Source organism: Sciurus vulgaris (assembly GCF_902686455.1).
Source record: "Sciurus vulgaris genome assembly, chromosome: 1".
In the NCBI taxonomy this organism is placed as follows: Eukaryota; Metazoa; Chordata; class Mammalia; order Rodentia; family Sciuridae; genus Sciurus; species Sciurus vulgaris.
The window spans coordinates 166312836-166330839 of record NC_136461.1 but is presented as its reverse complement, the minus strand read 5'-3'; the positions used below and the strand labels follow the sequence as shown (position 1 = coordinate 166330839).

Genomic DNA, 18004 nt, shown 5'->3' with positions numbered 1-18004 from the left:
AAATAGAAGAGGAGGGAACCCTCCCAAACTCATTCTATGAAGCCAATATCACACTGATACCTGAACCAGACAGAGCCTCATCAAGGAAAGAAAATTTCAGACCAATATCCTTAATGAACATCGACGCAAAAATTCTCAACAAAATTTTAGCAAATCGCATACAAAAACATATTAAAAAGATAGTGCACCATGATCAAGTGGGTTTCATCCCAGGGATGCAAGGTTGGTTCAACATCAGGAAATCAATAAACGTAATTCACCATATCAATAGACTTAAAGTCAAGAATCACATGATTATTTCAGTCGATGCAGAAAAAGCATTTGATAAAATACAGTACCCCTTCATGCTCAAAACACTAGAAAAAATAGGGATAGTGGGAACATTCCTTAACATTGTAAAGGCCATCTATGCTAAGCCCATGGCTAATATCATTCCAAATGGTGAAAACTGAAAGCATTCCCCCTAAAAACTGGAACAAGGCAGGGATGCCCTCTTTCACCACTTCTATTCAACATCCTTCTTGAGACTCTAGCCAGAGCAATTAGACAAACCAAAGAAATTAAAGGGATACGAATTGGAAAAGAAGAACTCAAACTATCCCTTTTCGCTGATGACATGTTTATATATTTAGAGGAACCTGGAAATTCCACCAGAAAACTCTTAGAAGTCATAAGTGAAGTAGAACTCATCAGTAAAGTAGCAGGTTACAAGATCAATGCCCATAAATCCAACGCATTTTTATACATAAGTGATGAATCTTCAGAAAGAGAAATTAGGAAAACTACCCCATTCACAATAGCCTCGAAAAAAATAAAATACTTGGGAATCAATCTCACAAAAGAGGTGGAAGACCTCTACAATGAGAACTATACAACAGTAAAGAAAGAAATTAAAGAACACCTTAGAAGATGGAAAGATCTTCCATGTTCTTGGATAGGAAGAATTAATATTGTCAAAATGGCCATACTACCTAAAGTGCTATACAAATTCAATGCAATTCCAATTAAAACCCCAATGACAAACCTTACAGAAATAGAGCAAGCAATTATGAAATTCATCTAGAAGAATAAGAAACCCAGAATAGCTAAAGCAATCCTTAGCAGGAAGAGTGAAACAGGGGGTATTGCAATACCAGAACTTCAACTTTACTACAAAGCAACAGTAACAAAAACGGCATGGTATTGGCACCAAAATAGAAAGGTAGATCAATGGTGCAGAATAGAGGACACAGACACAAACCCAAATAAATACAATTTTCTCATACTAGACAAAGGGGCCAAAAATATGCAATGGAGAAAAGATAGCCTCTTCAACAAATGGTGCTGGGAGAATTGGAAATCCATATGCAACAGAATGAAACTAAGCCCATATTCTCACCTATGCACGAAACTAAACTCAAAATGGATTAAGGACCTCGGAATCAGACCAGAGACCCTGCAGATTATAGAAGAAAAAGTAGGTCCAGATCTTCAACATGTCGGCTTAGGACCAGACTTCCTTAACAGGACTCCCATAGCACAAGAAATAAAAGCAAGAATCAATAACTGGGATAGATTCAAACTAAAAAGCTTTCTCTCAGCAAAGGAAACTATCAGCAATGTGTAGAGAGAGCCTACAGAGTGGGGGAATATCTTTGCCAATCATACTGCAGATAGAGCACTAATCTCCAGAATCTATAAAGAACTCAAAAAACTCTACACCAAGAATACAAATAATCCAATCAACAAATGGGCTGAGAATATGAACAGACACTTCACAGAAGAAGATCTACAAGCAATCAACAGATATATGGAAAAATGTTCACCATCTCTAGTAATAAGAGAAATGCAAATCAAAACCACCCTAAGATTCCATCTCACCCCAATTAGAATGGCGATTATCAAGAATACGAGCAACAACAGGTGTTGGCGAGGATGTGGGGAGAAAGGTACACTCATACATTGCTGGTGGGGCTGCAAATTAGTGCAGCCACTCTGGAAAGCAGTGTGGAGATTCCTTAGAAAACTTGGAATGGACCCTCCATTTGACCCAGCTATCCCACTCCTTGGCCTATACCCAAAGGTCTTAAAATCAGCATACTACAGAGATACAGCCACATCAATGTTCATAGCTGCTCAATTCACAATAGCCAGACTGTGGAACCAACCTAGATGCCCTTCAATTGATGAGTGGATAAAGAAACTGTGGTATATATATACAATGGAATATTACTCAGCCATAAAGAATGATAAAATTATGGCATTTGCAGGCAAATGGGTGAAATTGGAGAATATCATGCTAAGTGAGATAAGCCAATCTCAAAAAGCCAAAGGACGAATGATATCGCTAATAAGTAGATGATGACACATAATGGGGGGGAGGGAAGGGTTAGTGTTAGGGTTAGAGTTAGGGTTAGGGAGGGGGGCAAGTATGGAGGAAGGAACTACTGTTTAGAGGGTAAAGAGGGGTGGGAGGGGTGGGGGGAAGGGAAAAAATAACAGAATGAATCAAACAACATTACTCTATGTAAATTTATGATTACACAAATGGTATGCCTTTATGCCATGTACAAACAGAGAAACAACATGTATCCCATTTGTTTACAATAATTAAAAAAAAAAAAACAAAAAAAAGAAAAAGTATTTTATAACTGAAAAATGAAAAAATAAAACCAAAAAAACAAAAAAAAGATAGTTTCCAAATTTAGAGGAAAATTTAGAGGAAAAAAAATCTTGAAGAACAGAGGGAAAAGTAGAACTAAGGCTAAAGGAAGAGAGAAAAGCTAAAAAAAAAACAGTCTACTAGGCCTAATTACATCCACTCTTTAGGGACATAGGATGGTCATGACAGATATTCCAGAGGCTTATTTTGAATATGTAGACCTTTGAAATTTCTGAAGGGCCCTCCAAGTACCAAGGGAAAGCCTCAGCAGGGTTTAAGATTCCTGAAGAACACCTCACCTGGGGACACTGATTGACAGCAAGAAGAGAAAAGAACTTAGTTGGAGTTGTGATGCGTGCTTGTGTTAGTCGGTTTTCTCATTACTGTAGCAAACACCTGAGATAATCAACTTTTAAAGAGAAAAGGTACTTTGGCTCACAATTTTAGATATTTCCTTCTATTATCAGTTGACCACTTTGCTTGTGGCTTGTGGTGAGACAGCACAGCGTGTCAGGGAGTACATGGCAGAGCAAAGATGCTCACCTCATGACCAGAAACAGAGTGTGTGGTGAGACAGAGAGAGAGAGAGAGAGAGAGAGAGAGAGAGAGAGAGAGAGAGACAAGGAGAGAGAGAGAGAGAGAGAGAGAGAGAGAGAGAGAGAGAGAGAGAGAGGAAGAGACTGGAGCCCTGTGATACCCTTTGTAGATGCAGCCCCAATGACCAGAAGATCTCCCATTCAGTTCCACCTGCTAAAGGTTTTACCACCTCCTAGAGCACCATGGACTGGTGACCAGACCTTTAACACATGGACCTCTGGAGACACTCCAGATCCAAATGCTAGCATGTAGAAAAGGGGAAGATATTACACCATCTCAAACCCTCAAGCTATTAGATGCCTGGTCTATACCTAAAAGGGTAGAACTGAGAGTACACCGCTTCCTGTATCTGATTTAAATTGCTCCTTAAAAAATGTTTCACTGAGGCAAGCACACCTGTCAGCCCAGAACACTCAAATGGATGGAAATTTTACACATTCAAAGCAAAGAACTGAATTCTCTTCATAGCCCAGAATCAGGCATCTCTAGAAAGAAGACACTCTGGAAACCATCACAGAAGGCAGAGATCCCAACCTGCCAGGCCCCAACTAACAACAGAAGGAAGGCAGAGAGTCGTGTTTTCTCTGTGTTGACAGCATGATGGCTGCCACCAGAATTGATTAATGAACTCTTTGATTGGCAGAACCTGGATTCTTTTGACAAAGATGACTGTCCCACCAAGGTTACTAAGATTTGTAACAGGCTCATTGTGCAAGAGTCTTACATATTCTAGATAGTAATTTATGTTCCAAGGAATATCACTTATATGCTCTTTATCCCTCAGTGGCCTGAACAGCTTTTTTTATTGTTTATTCTAATTAGTCATACATGACAGCAGAATGCAGTTAGATTCATTGTTCATGAATGGAGTACAACTTTTCATTTCTCTGGTTGTACATGATGTAGAGTCACACCATTCATGCAATCATACATGTACGTAGGGTCATGATGTTTGTCTCATTCCACCATCTCTGAATAGCTTTTAGAAGGGATATAATAGTGGTCAAATTGCAGAAGCAAGATGCATCATATAAAAAAAGGTAAAATTTCCCCAAATATGTAAATTCATTCTGCTCTAGGTTCTTTGATCTGATGTTCAAGAGCTCTATGCTGTCCGCTGCCTTGTATCTACATGCTGAGTTAACTCTACTCCTTTAGGTACCACCTAAACTCTCCAGGGCAAAGCCTGGGTTTACTGATAATGTAACTATACCAAAGCTCATTTTTCAAATATCACAGTGTAAAACTATTCATGATATAAAATTTGTTTTTCAATCTAAAGGCTACCACAATTTTTGACATTGAAATATCAGCATTCATTGACACAGTGGCAAAAAGCAGAGCCCCATTCCTATATAACTGCTGAACAGCGCAGAGCTCTGCAACTAAAAAGAAGGGGCAACGTTTTTACATTTTTCAGCAACACAAAGCATAGTCACTTACACAAACAGCAATGTGAATTTAAAGGCAGGAGTGTAAAATTATTCTTAAATCTGATTCAGTTTCAGTGTGAAGTCATGCAAAAGACTTCCCAAAGTCCCATGACATTGGACCCATAAAATCAAGCTAAAATAGCTTCCAGTTTACTTCACTGGTAAACAAAATGGATAAAGAAAATCTCACACAAAACATCTTCATCTACCATTTATATAGTGTCACAATAGAAATAAGCTAAAACACCAATGTCATTTCCATGTCAGGCTACCTTGCTTCTTTAACACTACTTGTGAAAAGAAAAATCACTCTCTATACATATGACTAAAGGGACCAAGCTATAACCTACAGGCATTTTCTATAATGCATGCACACAGATGAATACATTGTTTCCAGACAGGTCAAGACAGAATCTTCGCCAACTTTCTTGGGTCTCATACAAATGGTGTCAGTTAAAGTCTTAACTCTCAGTCAGTCACCTGACAGCTTACAGCTACTTTGGTCTGTTTTTGTTTGAGCTGAAGCTTGAAATTATGCTGCTTCCAGGCCCTGTTCCAATTTCCTTGTTTTGGTTTTAAGCTTTCTTATTATGAATGAATCATTGATCCAGATATTACCTAAGTCACAAAATTTCATAATTGGCTTCCAGTTCTGTGTTGCCAGTTACTATCATTCTTAACTATTTAACCACCTAATCAGTTGACATCATTTTTTCACATATCAAAACGGGAAATTTTTAAAAATCTAAGTAGCCAGAGTTAAAAATAATAAAGTCAGAGTAAATTAACAATCTATACAACTTTTCAGATTGAAATTTAGCAAAAATATTATTCCCTTTTAATCTGGTAACTCCATAAGGAGGAATTTATCCTAATGATTAGTAAAGCAGAAAATAATATACAAATAAATAGAACCCTCCTAGAACCATGTATAATAGTGGAACACCAAAAAGCGCCTCAATAACATGTACGTAGGATCATGATGTTTGTCTCATTCCACCATCTCTGAATAGCTTTTAGAAGGGATATAATAGTGGTCAAACTGCAGAAGCAAGATGCATCATATAAAAAAAGTTAAAATTCCCCCAAATATGTAAATTCATTCTTCTCTAGGTTCTTTGATCTGATGTTCAAGAGCTCTATGCTGTCCGCTGCCCTGTATCTACATGCTGAGTTAACTCTACTCCTTTAGGTACCACCTAAACTCTCCAGGGCAAAGCCTGGGTTTACTGATAATGTAACTATACCAAAGCTCATTTTTCAAATATCACAGTGTAAAACTATTCATGAAATAAAATTTGTTTGCTACAATATCAGTATACTGTTGTACTTCCGTGTATTGAGCTACTATTCAGCAACAAAGATTTAAGACATTTAAGGATGGCAACCTTTCATTATAAAACATGAATGTTATTTAGTTTACAGCAATGCATAAAGTTAAGGAAAACGAAGTTTGCTCACCATGAAGTTAATCATCGGGACTTTTTTTTTTTTTAATAAAACTTCAATTGGATGCAAGGAATCACAGATTTTAGGTGAATATTAAAAAGAAGAGCAATAGAGAATTGTTATGGAAATGTGTTGAAACTAGGCAGATGTTCTCTCTCAGGTTCAGATGGCTTTGAACAGCTGGTTGTTTGCTATAAGGTCTACAGTCACCAGTTTTGACCAGGCCTCTGTTTTGATCCCTACTGGGGGTGGGGTCACAGTCCTGAGAGACTTTGGTAGAGTGCACTGTTGCTAAACTAGGCCACAAACCCAGAAGATGGCTTCCATTAGAAGTTGCCAGCATATCCAGCATATCTGGTTCACACACAAGTGCAAAAAAAAAAAAAAAATTCAAGCTACTTTTTCTTATCAAGCCCCCAAATTATATCACATTCAATTGTTTCCAAAACTGGTAGATATTAGTTTAAAGTACTTTCACACAATAAATCATACTTAAAATATTCTGCAAGATTTTATTTAAACCCATGTTACTGTAACAGAAAATTTTCAGTATTGTAATCAACTAAATTCTACTGTGTGAAACATGCACACTCAAAACACATGAAAAGAGACATTTGGAAAACTCACATAGAAGAATCCAAGTGGTCCAGATATATATGGCATTTTTATTCCCAAGAGATACTTGACTTGCGAAGTCACGACATGGGTGGCAGCCCCAGTTGTCATCGCACTGATCACTGGCTCCGTAAGCAGGAATGTGACACTACCCAGCTGTAACACAAACATGGCCACCTAAGAAGATAAAGGAACAGTCAGAGGATAGTTTCAGTGAAAGTTCTCAAGGTGCCTAGAGGGATGAATATCTGACACATTCATTTTCATTTTCATTTTATGTAGAATTGACATGTAACAAGTTTCTTAAATTTTATATGTTCAATATATTGGGTTCTCTTGAGAACATTACTAGGTTCCAAGCCTTTCCAAATGTTATTGGGTGCAGTGTGCATACTGTAATTAAAATCAGCACAATATTGTTTTCTGAATATTGACTCTTTCTTTTTCCTCTTTTTCTAATCCTGCATGTTAAAAAAGTGTGTGTGTTCAGAGGGAGCATGCTCAAACCATTTTGTATGTAGATTCCTGTGGAAGAAAAATAAAATTTGCACTACCCTATCTATAATTTTTTTTTTTTTAAATCAAAAGAACGTGCATGATTCACTGTTTGAGACCTAGTGGACTCAAAACTTGGAAAGCACTGAAGAGAGAATGTGATTTTTTTAGTTTCTGCCAGGGTCTGAAAAATGGGAACATACTGCTTGATCAGATACTCTACCAGGCAGCTCTAAGGGACTAATATTCAGTAAGAAGATTCCAGGATTGATTTGCCTATGGGGAAGCCCAAAAGACAGAGATAGAGACAAGGGTTAGGTCTTAAGAAGCCTAAAAATTTATTTAAATCATTGTCCTTAGATATTTTCTTACTTCTCTCACTATCAACTTCCATCCCAAAACTATTTCATAACCAGACAAAATCATCTGAGCAGAAGATATGCATTGAGCTCTGCAGGGCAAAAGGCAACAGGAAGAATCAAAACCCTCTAAAACTTAGCACTTCAATGACCAGTGTTCTTCCTCTGCAAAAAGAGCTTTCAGAAGATCCACCCTTTGACTTACAACTATGTAAATGCAGCCAAAGAAACTACACAAAATAACATTTACTGTTGTGAAAGTAACATTAAATTACATTATGAGCATCAACATTGGAAAAGGGAAACAAAGTGGGTCAGGTGTTAATTATAATATTTAGGTCAGGTCTTAAAATTCCTGCTGGAAAATGAGATTAAGTATTAAGGAAATCAAAGGAAGGGACAGCAATGAGATCTTTTTCTATCTAGAGGTTACAGTGATAAAAAGGAGAACATAAAATGCCATTAAGTACCACCCAAGAATAAATTGCAAAATATATAATTTCTATATTGTGATTGTAATACAGTACTCCCTGGCCAAAAGCAGCAATGCTCGGAACTTAAATGAAAGTGGAGTTTCCTGGGCTGAATCTGAAGGTCTAGATTCAGAGCCTGATTTCACATGTTCAAGTTTTGTGACTTTAGAAAACCTACTAAAATTCTCCAAACCTTATCATTATCATTAGAGTGCTGTCTACCCTTTTTTTATCTTGTAAAGTAGTGGTAAAATGAATGTGGAATAATATGCAAAAGGGTTTAAAACCTATAAAATGCGCAATATGAAAGATGCAGCAAGAATATTACAAGTTACCATACTATTTACCTGATATGCAAAACAAGTCTTCAGCTTTGAAAATGTAGAAAAGACCACACCCCATTTTTCAATTCTGGAAAACTTAGAAGGATTTATCAGTGCAGAAAGAAATGTATTTGAATTGTTTGCAGTTTAGCAGCCACTTTTTACTCAATATGTAATAAAGTAAAAACTATGAGTTATCAGTGTAAAAATCAAGCAATCTGCTGCAGTCAATACAGGAAGCCAAGGCTGCAGCTTCTGCTACTAACATTTTTTCAGTAACTATGTTCCAGTTGTCAAAGTAGAAACGTTTTGAGGGAAATATCCAAGAAACCAAACCTATGGATACAAATGAAACAGTGGTCTTTTTGGCATCTCTTGATTCATAGTCTGTTGATTTTTACTCTGAAAACACAATCAGTTAAGAAAGACATTGAATCAGTTATTCTCAGGTATCTCTCTCCCCATAAGTTTCTTCTGATTTATGGTATTAACTCTTATAGGCTTGGAGGATGATATTAACACATTATTAGGGCATAATGAATACCAAAGTGGGATTTTTATTCAGCAAAATACAGTATACATGTAGTCCACATCTTTGAAATTGCAAACACCATTTGCATATATCAAATTTTATGCCTATATGGAATCTATATGGGATGTTGGAAAGTTCTTACCTAAATGCAAAATAATCTTATCATCACAATTTTGAGAACTAAACTCCTGGAAGGTTTTATATAAACCATCACCATTTTCCTTCTGTGTTTTATTTGTTTCCTAAGTTGCAGTGGCTACTCAGAGGCATTAACGTATCACCATTGCCTGAGAAACCTGAAGTGGTCACCACCCCCTACTACTAACTAAACCATTATCTTCTAGTAGCAGCTCATTTTCTCAACCTAAAAGTTCCAAATGGAAAGGTCCAGAAAAAGCACAAGACATAAAAAGAGTTGAAATGTAGAAGAGTTGAAATGTTTTAAAGAAGTGAACTTCCAATATTTTTTACAAACAAGTGTAGAAAACATGGGAACCTACCTTATAATATAAATGAAAAAAAATATGGAATGTTCTCATTTAAAACACTAAAATGTCCAAGTATTTTTGTCATATTCTTCTTGAACCATTTTATACTTTTAGAAAATCCTTCCAGCAAGGATAAATATCTAAAATGGAGAATTCCCAACCAAAAGGCCCACAAGTCTCTTAAGACCTCATTTCTGACACAGATCATTGGGCATGTGAAAGAGGATCGCAAATGTGAGATTTAACTGGGAGAAATCACTCTCTTCTGTATCACGACCTTCTCTGTAACCTAAAACAACCGCAGATATTATAGGAAGGAGGAGGAAGAAGAGAAGAAGAAGGTAAAAAAGGAGAGGAGGGGAGATTTAAGAACTATCCATTTCCCCACCATCCATATTTCAGGTTTATGCACAATGAAATAGGGACCTGGTGTACAAAGGCTGATGTGTAGTTTGAAGTTTGCAGGTAGTCAAGTAACACAGACTTTGCAAGAGGTACCCACAAATTGAACCATGTTTATCTTTGAACTTAAGGATATGAAATGGGGGTCCTCTATAACATTTTGCTTGGATCCCAGTATTTAAATGTTATACTAATAATAAGAATTTTTTAAGTGAATCACTTAATAAACAACTGTATCAGATCCTCTTACTAATAATTTGCATGATGATGTTTCTACTCTGGCTAGCCAACTCCACAATCCTGACCATGCAACATTTTATGAGGAAATAAATTTCATACAATATATTTCAGCTGTGTGTAGTAAAGCTGATGTTCTGGGCTAATGCCGAAAACCTCTGACATACATTATTAAGGTTCACTAGCATAGTACTATTTGGAAATGCTTGTATAAACACCATGTGTTCTACATAAATTGAATGCATCTCAGATTTCAGGCATTTTTTTTTTAAGAAGTGACCTTCAAATATGTTTTAAAAACAAGTGAGAGCATAGGAAAGAAATATACATCCAAGTGAATGGAATATAGCATTGACTATAGTGTGTATTTCAAGTTATGTTGGTCTGTCTGCAACCCAGCTCTCACATCACACTACATTGACTATTTATCCATTCAAATAGTATTTATTGATTATCTACCAGGGGATAGGCCCAGTATTGCCATAGAATACAGAGATGAAGATACAATTAAGTCATACATCAAAAGACTGTACAAAGAGAAGTGAAATGATGTATTGGATTGTTAACTGGAACCATAAAGAAGACTAAGACAGGCATTTGTAAGGTAAAGTATGAAAAATTATTTGGGTGGAACCTGAAATACTAAAAAAGCCCTGTTGTGTTTGTTGCTCAGTGTGTGCAGGTTAGGGGAGAGAACTAAATTGCTCATGACATTAAGAAAACAACTGAATGCTATATAGTAAGAGCTGAGAAAGGCTCTGTGTGCCAGATGACCTGAGAGAGAATGGTATCAGAAGGGGAGGCGTGAAGCGATGGGTTGTGGATCTCAGAACAGAAAGTCCTCCTCCATACTGTTGTCAGCTAAAAAAGCAACAAGCATGACCAAAAGGGCAAAGATAGGGATGAGTCTTGAATTCATATTGTAAGAAAAAACAGATAGTCAGAAAAGGCTACATGCTGCATGAGTCCATTTAGGTGACTTAAAAAAGGGCAAAACTATTGAGACAGCACGCAAATCAGTAGTTTTCAGGGATTTGAGAATAGAGGAACATGTTTGAAGTGAAATGTGGTATTTTTAGGACAATGAAACTATTCTCTGTGATGCTATCGTAGTGGACATATGACACTATGCACTGTTAAAACCTGTGGATCTTAATAGCACAAGTGTGAAACTTCATATGTATAAATGTAAAACAAATTATTTTGGAAGGATTCTCTGAGTGACCTCGAAGAGACAAAGCTATCTTGGAAAAGAAGAACAAATGTGAAGGACTCATGATTCCTGATTTTAAGGCTTACTACAAAGCAATAGTAATCAAAATAGTGTGGCACTGACATTAAAATAGACACATGGAGAAATGGAAAAGCTACGAATGCAAAAGAATGAAGTTGGACCTTTACCTAACACCATATATAAAAGCTAACTGAAAGTCGATAAAGGATCTACACATAAAACCTAAACAGTAAAACTCTTAGAAGAAAACAAAGGATAGAAGTTTTGTAAAATTGAATGTGGCAATTATTTCCTAGATATGACACAAAAGGCACAGGAAACTAAAGAAAAAATAGACAAACTGCTTCGTGGAAAGTTTTAAAAACTGTGCATCAAAAGACACTATGAACAATATAAAAAGGCAACCCACAGAATGAATGGAAATGTTTCCAATTGATATATCTGATAAAGGAATACATACAGAATGTGTAGACAGCCCTTAAAACTCAACAATATGTAAACCATCTGATTTTAAATGGGTAAAGAACTTAGGTAGATCTTCCTCCAAAAAGATATGTGAATGGCCAAGAAGCACATAAACATTTAACATCACTAATCACTAGGGAAATGCAAATCAAAGCCACAGTAAGATCCACCTTATGTTCATTAAGATCACTATTACCAAAAAAAAAAAAACATGGACAATGGCTAGTTTTGGCTAGCAAATTAGAATATTTGTACAATGTCTATAGAAAGTAAAATGGTACAACAACTATGAAAAAGTATGGGAGTTCTTCAGAAAGTTAAAAATAGAATTACTACATGATCTAGCATTTTATTTCAGGGTATGAATCCCAAAGAATTGAAAGCAGGATCACAAAGATATGTTTATATATCCATGTTTATAGAAGTACTACTTACGATAGCCAAAAGGGAGACACAACCCAAGCATCCATCAACAAAAAAAAAAAATGGATAAGTGACATGTGGTATATAAGTGACACAATGGAATATTATACAGCCCTTAAAAGGAAGAAAATTCTGACATACAAGATGATATGGATGAACCTAGGGGATATTGTATTAAGTGAAATAAATCAGTCACATGAACATACATGTCATATGATTCTACTTATACAAAATACTTAATCAAAATCAGAGAGACAGAAAGAATTTCCAGGGGCTAGAGGTGTTAGAAGTGGGGAGTTATTGTTTAATGGCATAAAATTTTACTTCGTGAGATGAAAAGGGTTGCAGAGCTTAATTGGTTAGACAGTATTAGAAATGCACTTAATACCATTTAACTGTAGACTTAGAGTTAAAATGGTGAATTTGTAACAATATTTTATAGTATATCATAAAATCATACATATATATATACAACTTAGGTCAGGAAATCCCAGAATGGAACACAGACTGTGACAAAGAATCTCATAGCTGCTGAGATGTTGACTCTCTCTATAGTCTCCATAAGTTCTGCCTTTTCCAGAGTGTCATTTCACATAATATCTACACTTTTCGGACTGGTTGAGCATCTGAAACATGCACCAATGTAAATAACTTTGGAAATGAGTAGTCTGTTTAAAGGCAAAAAAAAAAAAAAAAAAAGGTATACTGTAGTCTAGTTGATAGAGTTGTTTCCCATGGGGGTAGAGGTTCATGATCCTGACCCTACTACACACATAGACTGGAACTGGAAAAGGAAGTTACCAGATGGTGGACAGTGAGAGTCAGACTCCCACTTTTGTAGTGGAGGTTACAACCCAGCAAGGGTAATGGTAAAGGGTTAGAGTTGGAGATTTCAGCAGGAACTCATGTCTACCTTAATATAAACATAAATACATACAGGAAATATATGTGCAGAGGTTAATATACACACAAATATTCCCTTGCTATATCAGCTGAAAGTCTCCAGAAGCAACACAACCCCGTAGCAATGAGTGTATCCAGCACTCCAATCTTGATTTCTGTTATGGTTTGGATCTAAAAAAATCTCCTGAAGAGCTCATGTTCTGAAAGCAAGAGCCCCCAGTACAGTAAGGTTCAAAAGTGGGCTTTTAGGCAGTGAATAGGGATGTATTATCAACAGTGGATGCAGCATTTGATGGATTATAATTTGAATGACTAGCGGGTGGTAACTGCAGGTAGGTATACGTGGCTAGAGGAGGTAGGTCATACAACATTTGGACTTTAGTTAACAATCAAGTATGAATCTGGTTAATTAATTGTGACAAGTTTACCATGCTAATGTAAGATGTTAATAACAGAGAAACTTCTGGGGGTATATGGCAACTTTATGTAGTATCTTTGCAACTTTTCTACACATTTAAAATTACCCTATAAAAGTTAGTTTCACAGAATACACCTTCTCCGTTTCTCCCACAAAAATCTTCAGGTGAATCTACATTTCTCATCGGTGTGAGTACTGTGCACAAGAAGTTCCTTAGTCCTGCACACAAGGACATAAGGAAAAAAGGACTCTAAAAGGAACACCGACAGAGGGGTTCGGAGGTATGATGTCTGTACACATAACCACACCAAGACAAAGATCTGAACCACATACACAGAAAAAAGCAAAAGAAAACGTGCCACTGAGGTCTTAGGGCTGAGGTTCAGTGGTAGAGCCTAGAATGGTCTTCATTGCCTAGAATGCAGGAGGACCTGGGCTTGATCTCCAGCCACACAAAACAGAAAAGAATATGTTACTGGATTCCTCAGGAAGACAGGTTAACTCTGTGCCTTGACGCTTAAGGAAGAATTCAAGAGAAAAAGTATTAGAAAGCATTCCAGGAAGAGGGAAGAGGATGCATGTGAAGCAGGGACGTGTCCAGAGCACACAGAGCTGCTGGTTTAGAAGGAGCAAAACTAGCCAATAGGGAGCAATAGAAAATAAGACATGAACACTGAAGTCAGAATACAGAGCTATGTAAAAGAGAGTTCTGCAGGAGCGAGTGACATCACTCCTCTACACCTTTATTAAACACCTAACTGTGCCAAGAAATACGCTGCACACTGGCTCGCACATCAGAGCCATGCTTTGGTAGGATTGGTCTGTTGACAGAAAGTGGGATGAATGGCCATTTAAAAGGCTAGCATAAGAATAGTGAGAGCAAACAGGACTAAGTCACTGAAACCAGAGAGCAGGAAAGGGGAGTGGAGATGGACATGATCACACCGTAGGCAAACCTAGGATATGTTTTGGAAACAAGCATAATTTGGGGTTTTTGTTTATTGTAGAATATACCAGAAATTCACTAGCCTTAAGAATTGTTTTCATTTGTAATTACCTACATGGCTGAAGGGGACACCATGATCTTTTCTGTTCTTGGACTCTTCAAGACACTACTAGGCTCTGAAGGAAGCAATGGTAAAATAATCAGAAGCACCAGGAAGGCATGATGTCACTCTTCTGCCTGCCTTCCTGCCCCAAATGAAGAAAACTACATCGTTGTAAAGTGGGATGTTTGGCGCCTGATCCGTAAAGACACAGGGGAGTTGGCAGTTGAAGGAATAGGGTAGCTGTAGTTTTACTTTCCATCAGTGTAGGAATAACTGAGAAGGATTGAAAGATTTCACTGACTAATTCACTACATTTGAGCAAGATGAAACTAACAGGATACACAACCAAGGAGCAAATTATAAATTTTATTATTCCTTTTTATTGAGTTGTTACAATTTTTTAAAAAAATGGACATACACATTCCCTATCTTCTGATGAAGAATGGAGGGAGAGAGTGGTATATCTGAAAAGGTAGAAAAAAAAAATCTTGATTTTGGTATTTAACATAGTGCTGCCACTAACATTTAATTGATCTTTTTCCTCTTTAATTTCTTCAACTTATATTTATTAAGCACCAGCTATTCCATAGAGACTCACAGTGTTGAAAGAGAGGCAAATATGTAAAAAAATATTTTCTGGTAGATTGAGAAGCCCTACAATGTAGGACATTTGGGAGTTTGGAGATATCAGGGAAGCTTCTCCAAGATGAGTATATTTGAGCTGAAACTTGAATGACAAGGAGGAGTCACACAAGTGGCCTGAGAAAGAAAAAGCCTTGCAGCCAGAAACCTCATCTGCCTGGCCCTACAAAGTGGTGGATTAAGTTTCTTTGCTTCCTTTCTTAGTACTAGTTTAGAAAGTTTTGCAGCATAGCAGTTTTGAGAGTGTACTAGAATCTAATTCCTACTCCTCAATTCCTAACTATAAGATTCTTAATAATCCACTTTACCTTTCATATCTTCACCTGCACAATGGAGAAAATAACTTACCTGTTCTATAAGATGATAGTAAAGACTGACTATATGAATACATGCAGGAAGCTTAGAACAGAGCTTGGCACATGATAGGATAATAAATATTATTTTTAACATGAAGAATTTTTAGTTTTATAAATTTTGAAGAATATTGCAATTCTCATTTTATGAAGCTTTTTTTTTTTTCTTAGTTTTGCCAGGTATAAACCCAGCTGGAAAGATTTAGATTAAACGAATGACTTCCTGACTGAAATGGTTGTGAAATAATGAAATATTATTATAGAAATTTTACATAGTCCTCCTCCTGCATTACAAAAGAATGACATTGACAATTTTTCTGGAAAAAAATAAATGTCTCATGTGTGTAAGTGTGATGGGCAGGTTAAACTTGAGCATCTTTGGCTCTTCCTATACCATTAATCTTATTTAATACAGTTAAAAATATAGTTTAGTATGAAAACAAAAATACATGGAGAATCTCTTATTTAGGTCTGCAGTTTATTTATCATCCCTGGAGGTGCAAGACCATGTTTTTCCCAAACGCAGTGGTACGATAATCCAAGACTCTTACACTGAACACCCCACCTCGTGTCACCCAATGCTGATGCAACTTTCGAACAAAGGAGCCATGTATCCCCTATCCTCCAGGGCAGAAATCTCGTCCTGTGGTTGCTTCAGAAAAGTAGAGCTTGGGGAAATTTCCAGAAGTAAATGGGCAGAGGACAATTCCAGACCTCTCTCAGTTCTTGGAAAAAGGAATGGGCAAAGTGCCCATTGTAGAGAGAATAGTAAAAGCTACAGGGAGAAGAAACAATGGTTTTAAAAGTGCACTGACTTTTATTGAGTGTTTGTTTCCCTACCAGAAATGTTTATTGATACTGACATTTCAAAAGGCTCCACCTTGATTTGATGTTAACACCTCATTGTTGTGAGTGTGCAAGCAATCTCTCCTTTCTTGGCTGCTACTGTCTTTTGGCTAGAAAACTTGTCTTTTTTCCATTTTTTTCTTTCTCTAAGGTAATACCAACAATGCAAAATTGCATCAGTTACACCGAAAAGACTTTCTTTGCAAATGAGACATTTAATGTGTCTTAGAAATAGATGGTAGGAACGGGAACCAAAAAGATTACATCCCAATCTGTCACTGTATGATCCACAATCAGAAATTACACAAGTTCTAACCACTGAAGCCACTGCATAAACTAGACAATTGTTACGGATTAGATATGTCTTATGTGTGAGATAATGCAAGAACGTTTCAGAGGTGAAAAGATTAGATTATGCAAAGTATAAGCTAATCAGGGGTTTACTCCAGCAATGTGGATTAACTAGATGGTAACCTTAGGCACCTGGAGATGGTAGGTTGCTGGAAGCGAACCTTTGGAGTATATACTTTGTTCCTGGTAAATGGAGTTTCTCTGCTTCCTGGTGCAATGTCCTGAGCTGCTTTTTTCCACGGCACCCTTCCAGCATGTTCTTCTATCTCACCTTGGATCCAGAACAATGGAGTTGGCCATATATAGAGTGAGACCTCTGAAACTGTGAACCCAAAAAATCTTTGCCTCCTCTACATTGTCCTTGTCAGGTTTTTTGATCACAGCAACAAAAATGCTGATTAAAACAGAAATCAACAACAAAAAAGTTATGCCGAGTGGAAAGAAAAAAAACAACAGACCTAATTTTAAAAAAAAAAGTGGGGGGAGTGAATTTATTTTTATAAAATTCTAGAAAATGCAAATTAATCTACAGTGACAGAAAGCAAATGTGGTTGCCAAAGAGTCAGGGTGTGGTCAATAGGAATGAAAAGAAAGATTACAGATGGCTCAGGAAAAATGGGGATGGGGGATGACAACTCTCACTATCTTGATGATGATTCCATGGCCATATAAATGTGTCAACCTTGATCAAATCATACATTCTGAATATGTGGAACTTATTAAATGGCAATTAGATCTCATTACAACTAGTTTTAAAAGGCCCATCATCTAATGTACAATACAGATACATATCACATTACATCGTTGTGGTTGTAGAAGTGCCCTTTACTTATACTAGCAATATAAATACAGTGTTTAGGGAGAATAGAGATGGGTATAATTTATTGTGCCTGAATGACAATGAAAGAGACACATTTGGATGCATTTATGTTTAGGACATCCACATATACCACATACCTAAATGGTAATCAAACAACTACAAAATCACTGTTCTGGTGAAGGGAGTCTACAATAATGAATGCACCATTCTCAGTGCAAAAACAATCAGATTTTCAAGCACCAAATAATCATAATCAAATCTATCATCTGCCATTTGCCTGCCTCTCGCCTGTCCATCGCCTGCCTTACTCCTATCCATCACCCAATGCTTGAGGTTCACCTCCCGATCATCCGACAACAATCAGCAAACTGATCGCCAACCGTCAGTGGAGCACCAGCTGCTTGCTGCTGTCTGGAAGTTCACTGTTATAATACCTGCAGGTTAGATTACACGTGG

General features: G+C 36.9%; 1 protein-coding gene across 1 annotated transcript in view; it reads right to left on the bottom strand.

The window, feature by feature from the left end:
* The window catches only part of SLC26A7 (solute carrier family 26 member 7), a gene marked incomplete at its 5' end in the record, with an annotated part of 123169 nt that overhangs the window by 67446 nt on the left and 37719 nt on the right, over nt 1-18004 (bottom strand). The window contains 1 exon segment of the mRNA XM_079133940.1: nt 6748-6912. Within this exon segment, the coding sequence (XP_078990066.1) occupies nt 6748-6912 (165 nt within the window).